Source organism: Xenopus tropicalis, chromosome 2 (assembly GCF_000004195.4).
Source record: "Xenopus tropicalis strain Nigerian chromosome 2, UCB_Xtro_10.0, whole genome shotgun sequence".
NCBI lineage: Eukaryota > Metazoa > Chordata > Amphibia > Anura > Pipidae > Xenopus > Xenopus tropicalis.
In genome coordinates, this window is record NC_030678.2 from 15,072,413 (window position 1) to 15,086,936 (window position 14,524).

The window sequence follows — 14,524 nt, forward strand, 5'->3', positions numbered from 1 at the left end:
AAAACAACACCCCTAAAATATACGTGGCACTAGAATGATTTTGCCTGAACCAACTCTTCTGCATTTGATGTTATATTTATAAACGATCATTTATATCTTTTTTTTATTATATCCCAAAATAACCTTTACGTGGCTAAAGATTACGTGCTGAAGTCACAAATACAAAGGTCTCTTTTTCACGGAAGTGTAACCTGTAGAATAGGGAGGAAGAGTGAAATTGTGTGTTTACTGTTGGGTAGTACTACTCCTCCGTAGGGCCAAATGCTGCTCTTGCTAAGCTGGCCTAACTCACAACTACTCTGAATATGTCAGAGCTTCCTATCCCTACCTGAAGGGGTAGCAGCAGGGTTTTGCTTATGAGCTGTTTTATGCAATATTTTTTATAATGGTATAGGGTTGTAACACCGATTTTGATGGAAACCAAATGTATTGAGTGCAACCCTTAGTCCTGAGCCATTTTATCTTCCAGGAGCACATCCCAAACCACATAATATAGTGTCAGAAAATAACTGTACCACAAAGGCTGGAGGGGAGCCTTGGGCCCAGGGAGCTGCCTGATGGTCTCCACTTTCCAGCAGCCTCTAGTAATGATTAAGCCGGCTGGCTAATTTGTCCGAGACAGGCATTTCCCAGGCTGGTAGGAACTTTCCCAACCCTGAAAGGGGGGGAGTGTTTCATTGGTATGTGAAGAACAAATCAAAGATAAACATGCTCATTTATCAAAGCAAACATTGCAAGGTATGCTTGGATCATCAGCATGGCCCGGTCTCCTCTATAAATGCACTAGCCCAGCGCTCAGATTTAGGGCTGACTGAGACACCCTGCACTGCAAGTTCAGACTGCAGCCGACGCCTGTGTCAGTGGGGTTCTATTGCAGGTGATTGTATATCTTGCTCCCTACTTTCTCAGTTTCCTTACCATCCCTCCTGGTCTACCTATCCCTACTCCCTTCTATCAGCAGCAGTATTGGTAATGGAAATGTGATATATAAGGTCACTAAAGCATATATAGCATAATATAAGCCATGTATTCCATATCGTATGTCTCCCTTGTTTGCAGGTGTATTTGCCAGTAAGTGATAGAACAGGGGGAGAAGGCAGGGTCGGTCACTGTGGGAGAGAAGGGTCCCCCAAGCTCTGCCCTCAGCCCACTCTGCTCTCGGCTACTTTCCTTCTATGTTGTAGAGAGTGTTATTCTGAGACAATTTGCAATTGGTCTTCATTTTTAAATATTTGTGGTGTTTTTTTACTGATTTTACTTTTTATTCAGCAGCTCTCCAGTTTGGAATTTCAGCCATTATTTGGTTGCTAGGGTCCAATTAAGCCTAACGACCAAGACAGTGGTTCGAATAAGATAGTGGAATATGAATAGGAGGAAAAAAATAAGCAATTAGAAGGAACAATAAAAATAAAATTGCAGACTCGCAGAGCAAGTTTTTTGGCTGCCGAGTCTGAAGAGGAAGGTAAATAATTCTAAAACTATTAAAAAAAATAGAAGACCAACTATTCTATAACAATCTATAATGAACTTAATGTTAATGTGAACCACCCATTTAAGGTTACTACGCCCCTGCAAAGGATATAGAGGCAAAAGTGCTAGTATTTTCCTTCCCATTATTTTGCAAAAGAGAACTTTAACTGCATAGGGGTACTGTGAGTTCAACTTACAGCTGGGTGGGCAGCAGGGTGTACATTCCTGCCATCAGGGCTACCATCAGGTATTGCAGGTCCAAATTCTAGTAAGTTAGCAGGTACTGCCCAGGGGCCTAACACTATGAGTCCATTGGGCATCTGGGTCCCTTATTAGAGAACCCTGAGTATGTGGGAGCTAGGAAGGGGTAGATTAGAGATGGGATGGGGCAGATCAGAGACTTCCCGGGGAAGGATCGACTACTTATTATATAGTTACCAGCAAGTACATTGCCAGAAAATTTTTAATACTGACCTTGGGCTTGGCAGGTAGTTTACGGCCAGATGGCAACCCTAGTCCTGCACTGCCCCCCCTGCCACAGGGACCCTGACTGTAGTACCCTCTGTACTCTCTGTACCCCCTGTACACCTCTGTACCCCCCTGTACCCCTCTCATGGTGGCCCTGCCTGACATAATGTGATTTATACATGCACTTACATTAGATTGTGTTCCTCTTAAGTAATTCTGCTGCGGAACGCGCTGCGTACATTTACTAATTAACACTCCATTCCACAAACCACTGTAATAAGGCTCTCAGTTTTACAGAAACATATCCCTAACCAGGTGCTGATATATTATTTCCAGCGGCCGGGAGTTTGAGGAGACTGTTATATTAGTGCAATGTTGTATAGAGGAGCATTTCAGAAGATCGTAAAACACAGCGCGCTATGGGGGTGTTGCAAGGTTTATCTAGAATTTCCTCTCCCCCATCAATCTTCCCTGTGAACAAAGGAACAGAGACCTCCGAGCTGTATTTCTTATTAGTCAGCACCCTCCTGCAGGGCTCATACGGGCTGTATATTGTCCCCTGGCATAGGCTGGCAGCCCGCGGGCAGGGTCGGACTGGGGGGTGCAGGGCCCACCGGGGCTCCCGCCCCAGGGGCCCTGCAGGTGCCCCAGCCAGCCGTGTCCCCTACCCACCCCAGGGGCCCCCCTAACCCCCCACCTGACGTCCTCCCCGAGCATGTATAAATTGAATGTGTCAGGGGAGGAACAGTCAGAAGGGGGAGCGCCAGCAAAGGTCGGACTGGGCCTCCGGGGCCCACCGGGATTTTTCCCGGTGTCCCGGTGGCCCAGTCTGACCCTGCCCGCGGGGCAGTCCCTGATACCATGGGATTAGGGTTGCCACCTTTTCTGGAAAAAATGACCGGCTTTCCTATATTTTTGCCTTTTATCCCTATTAATAACATTGGAATTAAGCCTCATTTTTACTGGCCAGGTGGCAACCATACGTGGGACTGTCAGGGGCAACAATGCAATAAAACATCGCATCATATTACTCTGAATATCATATTGTTATCCAATAATTCTATAAATGATTTCACTGGCCTTGCCCCCTGAAACCAAGGCGGGTATTATGGAAGGCTTCTCCATATGGGCTACAGACTTGGAAGAACCCTAGTCAAAAGAATTTCGTGCTGTTAAAAATGGAAAAAGGTGAAAGCTCAGAGATAGTGTCTCATTGATCTTTCCACGACTCCCTTCTGTCTTATGATCTTTTTAAATATGTCTGGAATCTCAGTCATAAAGCCTTACTTATTAGCCCCCCCCCTCAAATTCTCTCACCTACCAGTTATATCCAGTCATGCAATGGGAAAGGGATGCGGTATTTGTCAATGTCTGATTGCTATGCAGGTTAAATGCCCTAGGAAGGCCTATAACACATCAGGTCTGTGCGTTTGTGTATACTCATTACTAACAACTGTACTTTATATGTACTGCTGCCCTGCATTGGTGCAAATGGGGCGTTTGCTTCATTTTTGGTGTTACTGTTCCTTTAAAGGGTAAAGGTTCTTGGTAGGGATGGAATCAGCATAAATTTACAGGAACAGTAATAACTATTCTATTACATGCTGTATATAAATATAGTGCTATGTGTGTATCATTTTCTTTTATATTATTTTTTAGAAAAATTATATGATTTTTTTTTTTTACAAAAGGAAAACCTCCACCTGGTTACTATAGGTTACTAGACCTGCTTTATAAAATTACCCAGTTATATGTTATAAGGCAACTATATGATAGCAGAAGGGAGTATAAGTGGATACTTTTGAGGGCTAGGGTTGCCCCCTTTTTCTAATACAGGTATAGGACCCATTATCCAGAATGCTTGGGACCAAGGGTATTCCGGATAAGGGGTCTTTCTGTAATTTGGATCTCCATACCTTAAGTCTACTAAAAAAATCAATAAAACATTAATTAAACCCAATAGGATTGTTTTGCAGGTACTGTTTTATTATTACAGAGAAAAGGAAATCATTTAACCATTAAATAAACCCAATAGGGCTGTTCTGCCCCCAATAAGGGGTAATTATATCTTAGTTGGGATCAAGTACAGGTACTGTTTTATTATTACAGAGAAAAGGGAATCATTTAACCATTAAATAAACCCAATAGGACTGTTCTGCCCCAATAAGGGGTAATTATATCTTAGTTGGGATCAAGTACAGGTACTGTTTTATTATTACAGAGAAAAGGGAATCATTTAACCATTAAATAAACCCAATAGGACTGTTCTGCCCCCCATAAGGGGTAATTATATCTTAGTTGGGACCAAGTACAGGTACTGTTTTATTATTACAGAGAAAAGGGAATCATTTAACCATTAAATAAACCCAATAGGGTTGTTCTGCCCCCAATAAGGGGTAATTATATCTTAGTTGGGACCAAGTACAGGTACTGTTTTATTATTACAGAGAAAAGGGAATCATTTAACCATTAAATAAACCCAATAGGACTGTTCTGCCCCCCATAAGGGGTAATTATATCTTAGTTGGGACCAAGTACAGGTACTGTTTTATTATTACAGAGAAAAGGGAATCATTTAACCATTAAATAAACCCAATAGGGCTGTTCTGCCCCAATAAGGGGTAATTATATCTTAGTTGGGATCAAGTACAGGTACTGTTTTATTATTACAGAGAAAAGGGAATCATTTAACCATTAAATAAACCCAATAGGACTGTTCTGCCCCCCATAAGGGGTAATTATATCTTAGTTGGGACCAAGTACAGGTACTGTTTTATTATTACAGAGAAAAAGGAAATCAGTTTTAAAATTCTTTCTGGATAACGGGTTTCCAAATAAGGGATCCCATACCTGTTCCAGCCTTTGGTTTGTGTGTGTGGGGGGGGAAATGACATCACTTAAGGGGTGCAGGCTATGACATTAGGGGCAGGGAAAGGCAAATGGGGTAGCAAAGCAGGAAGATGAGCACACTGGGTAGGGTTATAGGCGAAGGTCAGGGAAGGGAGGGATTTATAGGCCATTACAAATATACCGGCAAGTACATTACTGGTAAATCTGTAATACCGGTGCTGACCCTCGCTGGTGATTTACTGGCTAGGCTGATCAAATACGGGCCAGATAGCAACCCTATTGAGAGGGCAACTGGCTGGCTCCCATAGCAGTGCAGCTTCCCTAGGCTTCTTCATAGCCTGCGCAGACAGACAGTATAAATAGAATATTCCTCGGCAGGAAAATGTTACAGCAACCCTAAGTGAATACCTAATACCTTCCTTATAGGCCTTGCCAGGGAAACACTGGCTGATATTTGGGAAACCAAAACATCTATGAGTTTCTTGCAGCTTCTGGAATTTCTAGGACATATTAAATATCTTGGCAGAGCTGAGCTCGAGTGACTGTTGGAATACATTGGAATACACTGATATTTTTCCTACCGTGTTACAGACCTTGACTTTCCATTTCTGAATAACCAGTTTGATGTATTATGTACAGGGTCCAAAATGTCACAATCCGCGTCGCCATTTGGTTTTCAATAGCAGCCCCAGCCCATGAATATAATAACTAGTAACTGTATTTATACCAAAGGGTACCATCCAATCCTTGGGGCCTGGCGGGGGGGGACAATTCCCTTTTCTGCCCTATAAACCAGCTCTGGTCTGATACATCAGTCTGGAGGCATAATCTTAATTATAATTAACATCATTATAATTCTTTATTCCCAGAAAGCACGCAGCCCAAACAGAGCGGCACACACCCCCTCTCGCAGAATGAGCCCTACAGTAGAAAAACAAAAGTGGAACTTTTCACAGAGAGAGGTGTTTGTGCTCACTGGGATGCCGAGCACTTAATGAAGTCATTAATTAGCTTTATGTGAGGATCCCCCGCTGGGTTATTTTCTGGGTAACTAAGGTGATTAATCTCTAAATCCTTCTTCAGTCTGAAATCTGCACCATAAAAACACAAGATAGATGTGTTTTTTTATTCACAGACACCCTAGAGAAATCTGCACATATTTTGGGCAAATATAGAATGAACCCCATGACCAGTCACAGTGTAACCTCAACACCAGTAATAGGCAGCTCTATGCCCTTTAGAACATGGGACCAATTGGCCTGCAATTATACCCACATGAAGCCTTGGTGTCCTACACCTCCACTATTGTCCTCCCCAGTGAGCTCCCATCAGGTCTGGACTGGGCCCTGAAATAGGCCCTGGTGTTTCAAGTACACACAGGCCCAATAAATAGTGACTGTCTCTCCCAATGGCCTCACTGGTGCTTATTTTTGAATTCCTGACCTTGGGGGCAAGTTTTGGCTGCATAAACGCCAGGTGTACTGCCAAACAGAGCTTCCTGTAGGCTGTCAGACCTCATGGGGGCTACCAAATAGCCAATCACAGCCCATATTTGGCACCCAAGTACATTTTTCATGCTTGCGTTGCTCCCCAACTCTTTTTACATTTGAATGCAGCTTATGGATAAAAAGGTTGGGGATCCCCTTGTCTATGACATCCTACAGCAGAGGGAACCCACAGATTCCAAGTCTGGGCCTGGCTCCCATAGTTAGCCAATATGCAGAGGAGAAATGCTTCATACAGACTGTCATGCCACGTTGTATTTCCCTGGCATGTCCAGAGTTAAACCTGGCAACATTTTGCTTTGTGTCCACAAGAGACCTTTAATTAATTAAGGGTTTGTGTATTAGGTTTCTATCGCCTGTTAATGATAGATGGTGGTAGCAAATAGTTATTTGGGGGGGTGGTGTGTTTGGGGGTATCTGATGTTAGTCTAACCTGTGTGAAAGGTGACTCAGTGTAACCCTTTGTTTCCCTGTCCCGGTGTCACGTGCGGGTCCCATTTGAGGTGGGAGAGTGGCATCGGGGGGGAGACGCGGCACTTCTGTTCATAAAGCTCTCATTTTCTTTTGGTTTCCTAAAATAACCTAGGAGACTGGAAGGCGCTGTTTCCCTGGAAAGATTATTCCCACGTAGAATAAATACGTATTGCCCTGCCGTTGGCTCCTGCCAGCTGCCTGGGTGGCTGACATTTAGGGGGCGGAAGGGGGGGCCTTAAATCTGTTCCCACGGGGCTCCTCAGATAAAAGTTGCAGAGCAAATGGCACTGCGGCTTTAACTGAATGGATCCAGCCAAAAGCCTCTGACATTCATTTCCTGCTACTGGTGCTGCTGCTGCGTGGCAGAGAGTCCAAAGATAGATCAAGGGGAAGAAAAACACAATATGAGAACCAGTTCAAAAGTAGAGTGGGATTTCAGCTCCCGCAGCCCCGGGAAGCACATGGAAAGCTGCGCCGATGAGCAGTGGGGTGAGTCCATATCTCAGTTATCATTTCACGCAAGGTGCTCTTTGCTATAAATCATAATAATTCATGAAATCAAAGGTTTTTATTTTTTTTCTAATATTCTAAAATGATAAAAATGTTCCTTTGGGCAATAATTGTAGGGTATCCCTACAGCAGGTGGGGCTGGCATGCTGGGTATTCTCTCTGTATTGGTAATGATGCGGGGTGTTTGTAGGACAGCTCCCGTAATTGCCCTAATATTGTTTTTATACGAGCGGCGTTACGGGCTTCTGGGATGGTAGCAGAGCGCGGCCAGATGTCAGCCTTGTGCTTGAAGCTGAAGCCAAACAAAAACACATGGGAGAACAGAGAAATCGCAGAGAATTCTTTAGAGAAAAAAAAAGAGGGATGGGATTAAAGATAAAAGCAAAATATTTAAACCATGAAAAGGAATTTAGCATGAAATGCTTTATTTTAGCCCAAATATTCCTTCATGGGGCTACTAAATACCATCATCTCCAAATGCCATTATTGGTATTGATTTATATTATTAAAGCATTTGGTTTCAATAAAAATACTTATTTTGATTCTGCAGTGGTGGAAAACAATTCAGGATCCCTGACTAGTGAAGTCTGACTGTAGAATCTCAGCCATAAAGCAGGGCAGGACTGCTGTTTACAATGGGGGGATCAGATAGGATCTGTGCCACTGTGACAGAATGCTCTGTTATACAGATAGCTAGAATCTCAGCCATAAAGCAGGGCAGGACTGCTGCTTACAATGGGGGGGATCAGATAGGATCTGTGCCACTGTGACAGAATGCTCTGTTATACAGATAGCTAGAATCTCAGCCATAAAGCAGGGCAGGACTGCTGCTTACAATGGGGGATCAGATAGGATCTGTGCCACTGTGACAGAATGCTCTGTTATACAGATAGCTAGAATCTCAGCCATAAAGCAGGGCAGGACTGCTGCTTACAATGGGGGGGGATCAGATAGGATCTGTGCCACTGTGACAGAATGCTCTGTTATACCGATAGCTAGAATCTCAGCCATAAAGCAGGGCAGGACTGCTGCTTACAATGGGGGGATCAGATAGGATCTGTGCCACTGTGACAGAATGCTCTGTTATACAGATAGCTAGAATCTCAGCCATAAAGCAGGGCAGGGCTGCTGCTTACAATGGGGGGGGGGGGGGGATCAGATAGGATCTGTGCCACTGTGACAGAATGCTCTGTTATACAGATAGCTAGAATCAGCCATAAAGCAGGGCAGGACTGCTGCTTACAATGGGGGGGGGGGATCAGATAGGATCTGTGCCACTGTGACAGAATGCTCTGTTATACAGATAGCTAGAATCTCAGCCATAAAGCAGGGCAGGACTGCTGCTTACAATGGGGGGGGATCAGATAGGATCTGTGCCACTGTGACAGAATGCTCTGTTATACAGATAGCTAGAATCTCAGCCATAAAGCACGGCAGGACTGCTGCTTACAATGCAAGGCTTACAGTTGCTAACCTTTCTGTCCCCCTAGTTCTTTTAGCCAAGTCATCTCCTTTTAGTGACTCCATCTTGAACAAACTCCCAGGATCCTGTTCCCTGCCAAGCCTCCCCAGCCCTTTATATTAGGATTGTTGGTCCTAATAATATTTAACCAAATACCATTTTTATCCTGTTGCCAGTAAGCTAGTGGCACATGTAGCATTTTCTCTGGCAGTGGACCACTTGAACTATTCGGTTGACCTGAATGGCAACTGCTTCATTGTGCCCAGCATAGACTCGAATGACAGCTGCCTCATGGTGCCCACCATTAACTTCAATGGCAACTGCCTCATTGTTCCCACCATTAACTTCAATGGCAACTGCCTCATTGTTCCCACCATTAACTTCAATGGCAACTGCCTCATTGTTCCCGCCATTAACTTCAATGGCAACTGCCTCATTGTGCCCGCCATTGACTCGAATGACAACTACCTCATGGTGCCCGCCATTGATTTGAAAGGCAACTGCCTCGTGGTTTCCACCAATGACTTAAATAGCAACTGCCTCATGGTGCCCTCCATTGACTCGAATGACAACTACCTCATGGTGCCCGCCACTGATTTGAAAGGCAACTGCCTCGTGGTTTCCACCAATGACTTAAATAGCAACTGCCTCATGGTGCCCTTCATTGACTTGAATGGCAACTGCCTCGTGGTGCCATCCACTGACAAGAAAGGCAACTGCTTGTCACAGGTTGTTGCCATTCAAGTCAAATGCAGGCCATGATGAGCAGTAGCCATTGAAGTCAGTGGAAGGCAACTTGGCTGGTGTTCCCCCACTGCCTGATGAAAGTGCCCTAACAGGGCAAATGCTGCTTGTGCCATTAGCCCTATTATTAAGTAATTACCTTTACAAATAATGACCTTGTGATCTTCCATCTAGATGTTAAATGATTCCAGCCCTCAGCTGATGGAAACTGGCTTTCAGAAGGCTGAGCCATACTGGAAAAAGCATCTCAATGTCCTGCAACCCCTGCCTTTTCTTGTTCAGCTTCTTAAGCTTTGGTCTTGCCAGAAACCTCGTAAGCGGGCAGAACAGCACGCTCTTGTTCCCCAAGGACAACAACGTTCGAAACTGCAGCTGCTCCACCGAAATCAAGAGCTGTGAGTACAGCCTGGCCAACCTCATGTGCAACTGCAAATCCCAGTACCCGTCCAGAATCAGTTACACGGGTGACCTGGTGGTCTGGTTCACCAACACGTCCATCCTTGGCCAGCTGCTCAACTTTACCCTGGTGCAGGATCTCAAGCTGTCGTTATGTGGGGCTTTGCCTCTGCCAACCGATTACTTGGCCATCATTGGCCTCCGACGCTTAGAAGTCCACACTGCCAACTCAACTGAGCAGAGGCTGATCATATACAACCACGACATGAAACCCATGGACAAGACCTCCCAGCACCCCAGAGAAAAGACATCCTTGTTCCACATTTCTTATCTGGATACCTCCCTTTTTAACGGACAGTCCTTGAAGGCATACAGCGTGGAGGATGTTTCCAGCATTAATGAGCAGTTCCCAAACCTGCCGTACCCCAATGCATTCTCAGTAACAAACACCAGCTATGTGGTAACACTGATCTACTGACACCCAGAGGTGGGAAGTGATGGCACAATGGCAGCCAATCAGTAGACTCTGTATGAGTCAGACTCAACAGTTCAACTCAAGGGATCTACAACCCTCAGCTGAGAATATGATGCATATGACATCAATGTACATGTTCCTCTAGCATTTGTTGTTATGTTGAACCCAGGATCTTCAAATTGTGCTTCTTAATCTGCTATTAATAAATAAGTCCCAACATGCAACAAGAGTCCATATAAAGGCACTGCTGGAGGCTGTAGGTGAGATACAGATGGTCCTCAAGTGGAAGATCCACACAATGAATTCTACTGAAGGGCAACCTATGCTGTGTTAGGGAACCCCAGCTACATGGATGGGTTATACACATAGCTTTAGCTCCAGGATTCACTGGTAATCTACAGGTTGGGGACTAATGAAGGAATACACAGAGTATTTATTGACATTGGTGATAAGCATCACTGATGATGTTGCCCATAGCAACCAATCAGATCTTTGCTTCTTTTTCTTGTAGGTAACCATTCAAATCTAATTGCTGATTGGTTGCTATGGGCAACATCACAGATGATGTTTGTGTTCAATGTTAATAAATATACCCCCAAATGTCACCTTCTGGTCTAAACTTCCATCTATACAGGTTTTTAGGTTTTTTTTTCTCCATTTGTAGTTGAAGCCCCACTTTGAACTCCAAACATTAGGCCAATGTCCTGCTTAGCTCCTAACCAGGTTAGAGATATATGAAAAACATTATGGTATCTTCCACTCCAAACCATCAATGTATCTATAGAGGAAGCAGGGCTGCAAATGCTGGGGGGCCCAGTAGGTATTGGGGGCTCACAGACTGGGATCAATATTTATTATTTATGAAAAATGTCTTGTGCCCAATGTTTAGGGGGCCTAGAGTGAAAGGTGGTGGGGCCCAATAAGTTCTACCTCTGGTCAAGAAAGATAGTAAATAAGGGTTCACCATAAATATCATGGAAGTTGAATCAGCAAGGAGCAGGTCTGGGTTGGTGGGGCCCAATAAGTTCTACCTCTGGTCAAGAAGGATAGTAAATAAGGGTTCACCATAAATTTCATGGAAGTTGAATCAGCAAGGAGCAGGTCTGGGTTGGTGGGGCCCAATAAGTTCTACCTCTGGTCAAGAAAGATAGTAAATAAGGGTTCACCATAAATTTCATGGAAGTGGAATCAGCAAGGAGCAGGTCTGGGTTGGTGGGGCCCAATAAGTTCTACCTCTGGTCAAGAAAGATAGTAAATAAGGGTTCACCATAAATTTCATGGAAGTGGAATCAGCAAGGAGCAGGTCTGGGTTGGTGGGGCCCAATAAGTTCTACCTCTGGTCAAGAAAGATAGTAAATAAGGGTTCACCATAAATTTCATGGAAGTGGAATCAGCAAGGAGCAGGTCTGGGTTGGTGGGCCCAATAAGTTCTACCTCTGGTCAAGAAAGATAGTAAATAAGGGTTCACCATAAATTTCATGGAAGTGGAATCAGCAAGGAGCAGGTCTGGTTTGGTGGGGCCCAATAAGTTCTACCTCTGGTCAAGAAGGATTGTAAATAAGGGTTCACCATAAATTTCATGGAATTCCACTGGCCCAGTCTGACCCCTTTTCCATAACTAAGGGGAAGGGGGTATTTAGTGACATCATGAGGGTGGTTGATTCCAGGGAGCCGATTGGGTGACACAGTGGGAGGGAGCATGACATCAGGGGCGGGACTATGACTATATCATTCAGGAAGATTCCTTTCCAGATTTCCTAATTTGGAAAACCAGGCAGGCACTTTTGACCCGGACCGGCCTTGTGAAAACCGGACTGTCCAGCTGATAACCGGCCAGGTGGCAAACGTAGTCCTTAGCCATTACTAAATAATCATTTAGGATATAATAAAGTACTGATGCTTAAGCCAGGGGGGGAAATGATCTCCCTTTGGGGCAATGGAAGTCATACAGCTCTTTCCCTGCAGGCAATACCCTGAGAAACAGTTATCCTTCCCTAAAGGAACTGCTCTGCGTATAACATTCCAATGGGCAGCAACCGCTATCATCTGTCGGCTGCTAAGGAAGTGAGGGAAGAGATATCCAGCTGTTAGGAACAAGTCCAAAGCCTGTAATGTTCCGCTCGAGAGGCTGAAACCGACGCACGGCAGCTGTTGTTTTGTTAAAGAGGTAGTTCCCCTTTAAATTAACCTTTAGGGGCATGTTTACTAAGATTGGAGATAAATATCTCTGGTGATGTTGCCCATAGCAACCAATCAGCAATAAGATTTGAACAGTCACCTACAAGTTAGAAAGCAAAGCAAAGACCTAATTGGTTGCTACAGGCAACATCACCGGTGATATTTATCTCCATTCTTAGTAAACACGCCCTAGTCTGATGTAGACTGGGATATTCTGAGACAGTTTGCAATTGGACTTCATTTTGTGGTTTCGGAATTATTTACCTTTTTGTTCAGCAACTCTCCAGTTTGGAATTTCAGCTGCTATCTGGTTGCTAGGGTCAAATTTACCCTAGCAACCAAGCAGTGGTGTGCATGAGAGACTACAATTTGAATAGGAGAGGCCTGACTAGAAAGATACGGAATAAAAAATACCAATAACAGAAATAAAGAACAAATAAAAATGTGCTAAATATAGGAGAGTCGGTACCATGGCTAGTACCGGTAACAAATTGGGCCGACTCCCTAGTTACCCAGAAGAGCAGCCTATGGCCAAACATGTAGCAGTGCTGCCCGGCTGTGCCTCTGCCAGCGCCGCACCTTCCCTGCCACGGAACATTCTCTGACAGTTACAAGGCACACAGAGCAAACTTCACTAATGGAAAATTCCACTCATGTGTTTACATGTGCGGTAGGTAAATGAGCCAAGGCGGCCAATGAATCCCCCGTGATATAAACACTGATCAGATCAGGCCGGCAGTACGTCTGTCCCTCGTCTCTCCGACCTGCCGGCACAACAACATGAAGTTCCATAGCTGCTTTTATTGGGATATTGTGAATTTATTCTACCGCTGCCAACCCCCCCCCCCACCCAGGGCAGTGCCCGCCGTCCCCATTCACCTTAATAGGGGGACTGATTCTCATGCCAGATGCATCTTTATTGGTATTTATGGAACACAAGTATGGTGGGCAACAGGGCTCCTTACACAACTGTTAACTCTTTATTAAAACCAAAACTAAAACTCTCCCAAATAAAGGGTTAACTGGCTTCTGCTACACTGTTTTAGGATTCAGAACCAGCGGTGCAGGGACAGATAGATACTGCTTTAAATAGCAACTGTATTTACAAACATGAATGAATGTATGTTTGAAACATTGCTTTCTATAAGCATAATATTATTTTGGGGTTTACTTTCCCTTTAAATTATGAAGCATGGCACATATTATTATTATTAACATTTATTAATAAAGCGCCAACATATCCCGCAGCGCTGTACAATAAGTGGGTTACATACATTGGACATACAGAGTAACATATAGAACACATACAGCTCAGTCTTGTGAAAAGGAGCTGACAATCATACGGGCAGTGTTTTACTCTCTAGTATACGTCTAGTTTATGATCAGATAAATAACTCTACCCCATTGGATTCATAATTGGGTTCCTGTTCTGGTGGCTGCTGTTGGGGTACTGACCCAGTAATAAGTCTATGGAAGCTCAAGTAGCCTTAACAGCCTTATGGCCCAACCCTGCTCAGGGTTTAAGGTGGTCATACACCGGCCCCCCGCGCTGTACCAAATCAGCCCTCAGGCCAATCAGATGGTTGGTACTACAGGCCACACACTTATTGTTCCATTCTATTGGACAGACTGACTAACAGGGCCGCCATCAGAAATCACGGGGCCCCTCACAACAAAGTTTTCTGGGACCCCCCTCCTCCCACACCCCAATGGCCCCTCCCCCAGTGACCCCTACCATCAATACAAAGGACATAAAACTTTGGTAGCCAGGGCCCCCCTAAACAGGCCCCCCCAAAGCATCCTGCAGCTTCCCCCAGGCCCCCCCCCAAAGCATATTCCAGCTTCTCCCAGGGCCCCCCCAAAAGCATTCTCCAGCTTCCCCCAGGTGCCCCCCCAAAGCATCCTCCAGCTTCCCCCAGGGCCCCCCAAAGCATTCTCCAGCTTCCCCCAGGTGCCCCCCCAAAGCATTCTCCAGCTTCCCCCAGGCCCCCC

General features: G+C 44.8%; 1 protein-coding gene across 2 annotated transcripts; it reads left to right on the top strand.

The window, feature by feature from the left end:
* The first annotated feature begins 732 nt into the window (after positions 1–732).
* c21orf62 (chromosome 21 open reading frame 62) lies at positions 733–10,578 on the top strand. Of its 2 annotated transcripts, none has more exons than NM_001004889.1 (2): positions 733–877; positions 9,658–10,575. In NM_001004889.1, the coding sequence occupies exon 2, from the start codon at positions 9,734–9,736 to the stop codon at positions 10,355–10,357; it is 624 nt and encodes a 207-aa protein (NP_001004889.1). In that variant the 5' UTR covers positions 733–877; positions 9,658–9,733; the 3' UTR covers positions 10,358–10,575. The 2 variants fall into 2 exon arrangements, with proteins under 2 accessions (NP_001004889.1, XP_012812182.1); XM_012956728.3 differs by lacking the exon at positions 733–877 and adding an exon at positions 6,815–7,256 and having other exon boundaries at positions 9,658–10,578.
* Positions 10,579–14,524: the final 3,946 nt, after the last annotated feature.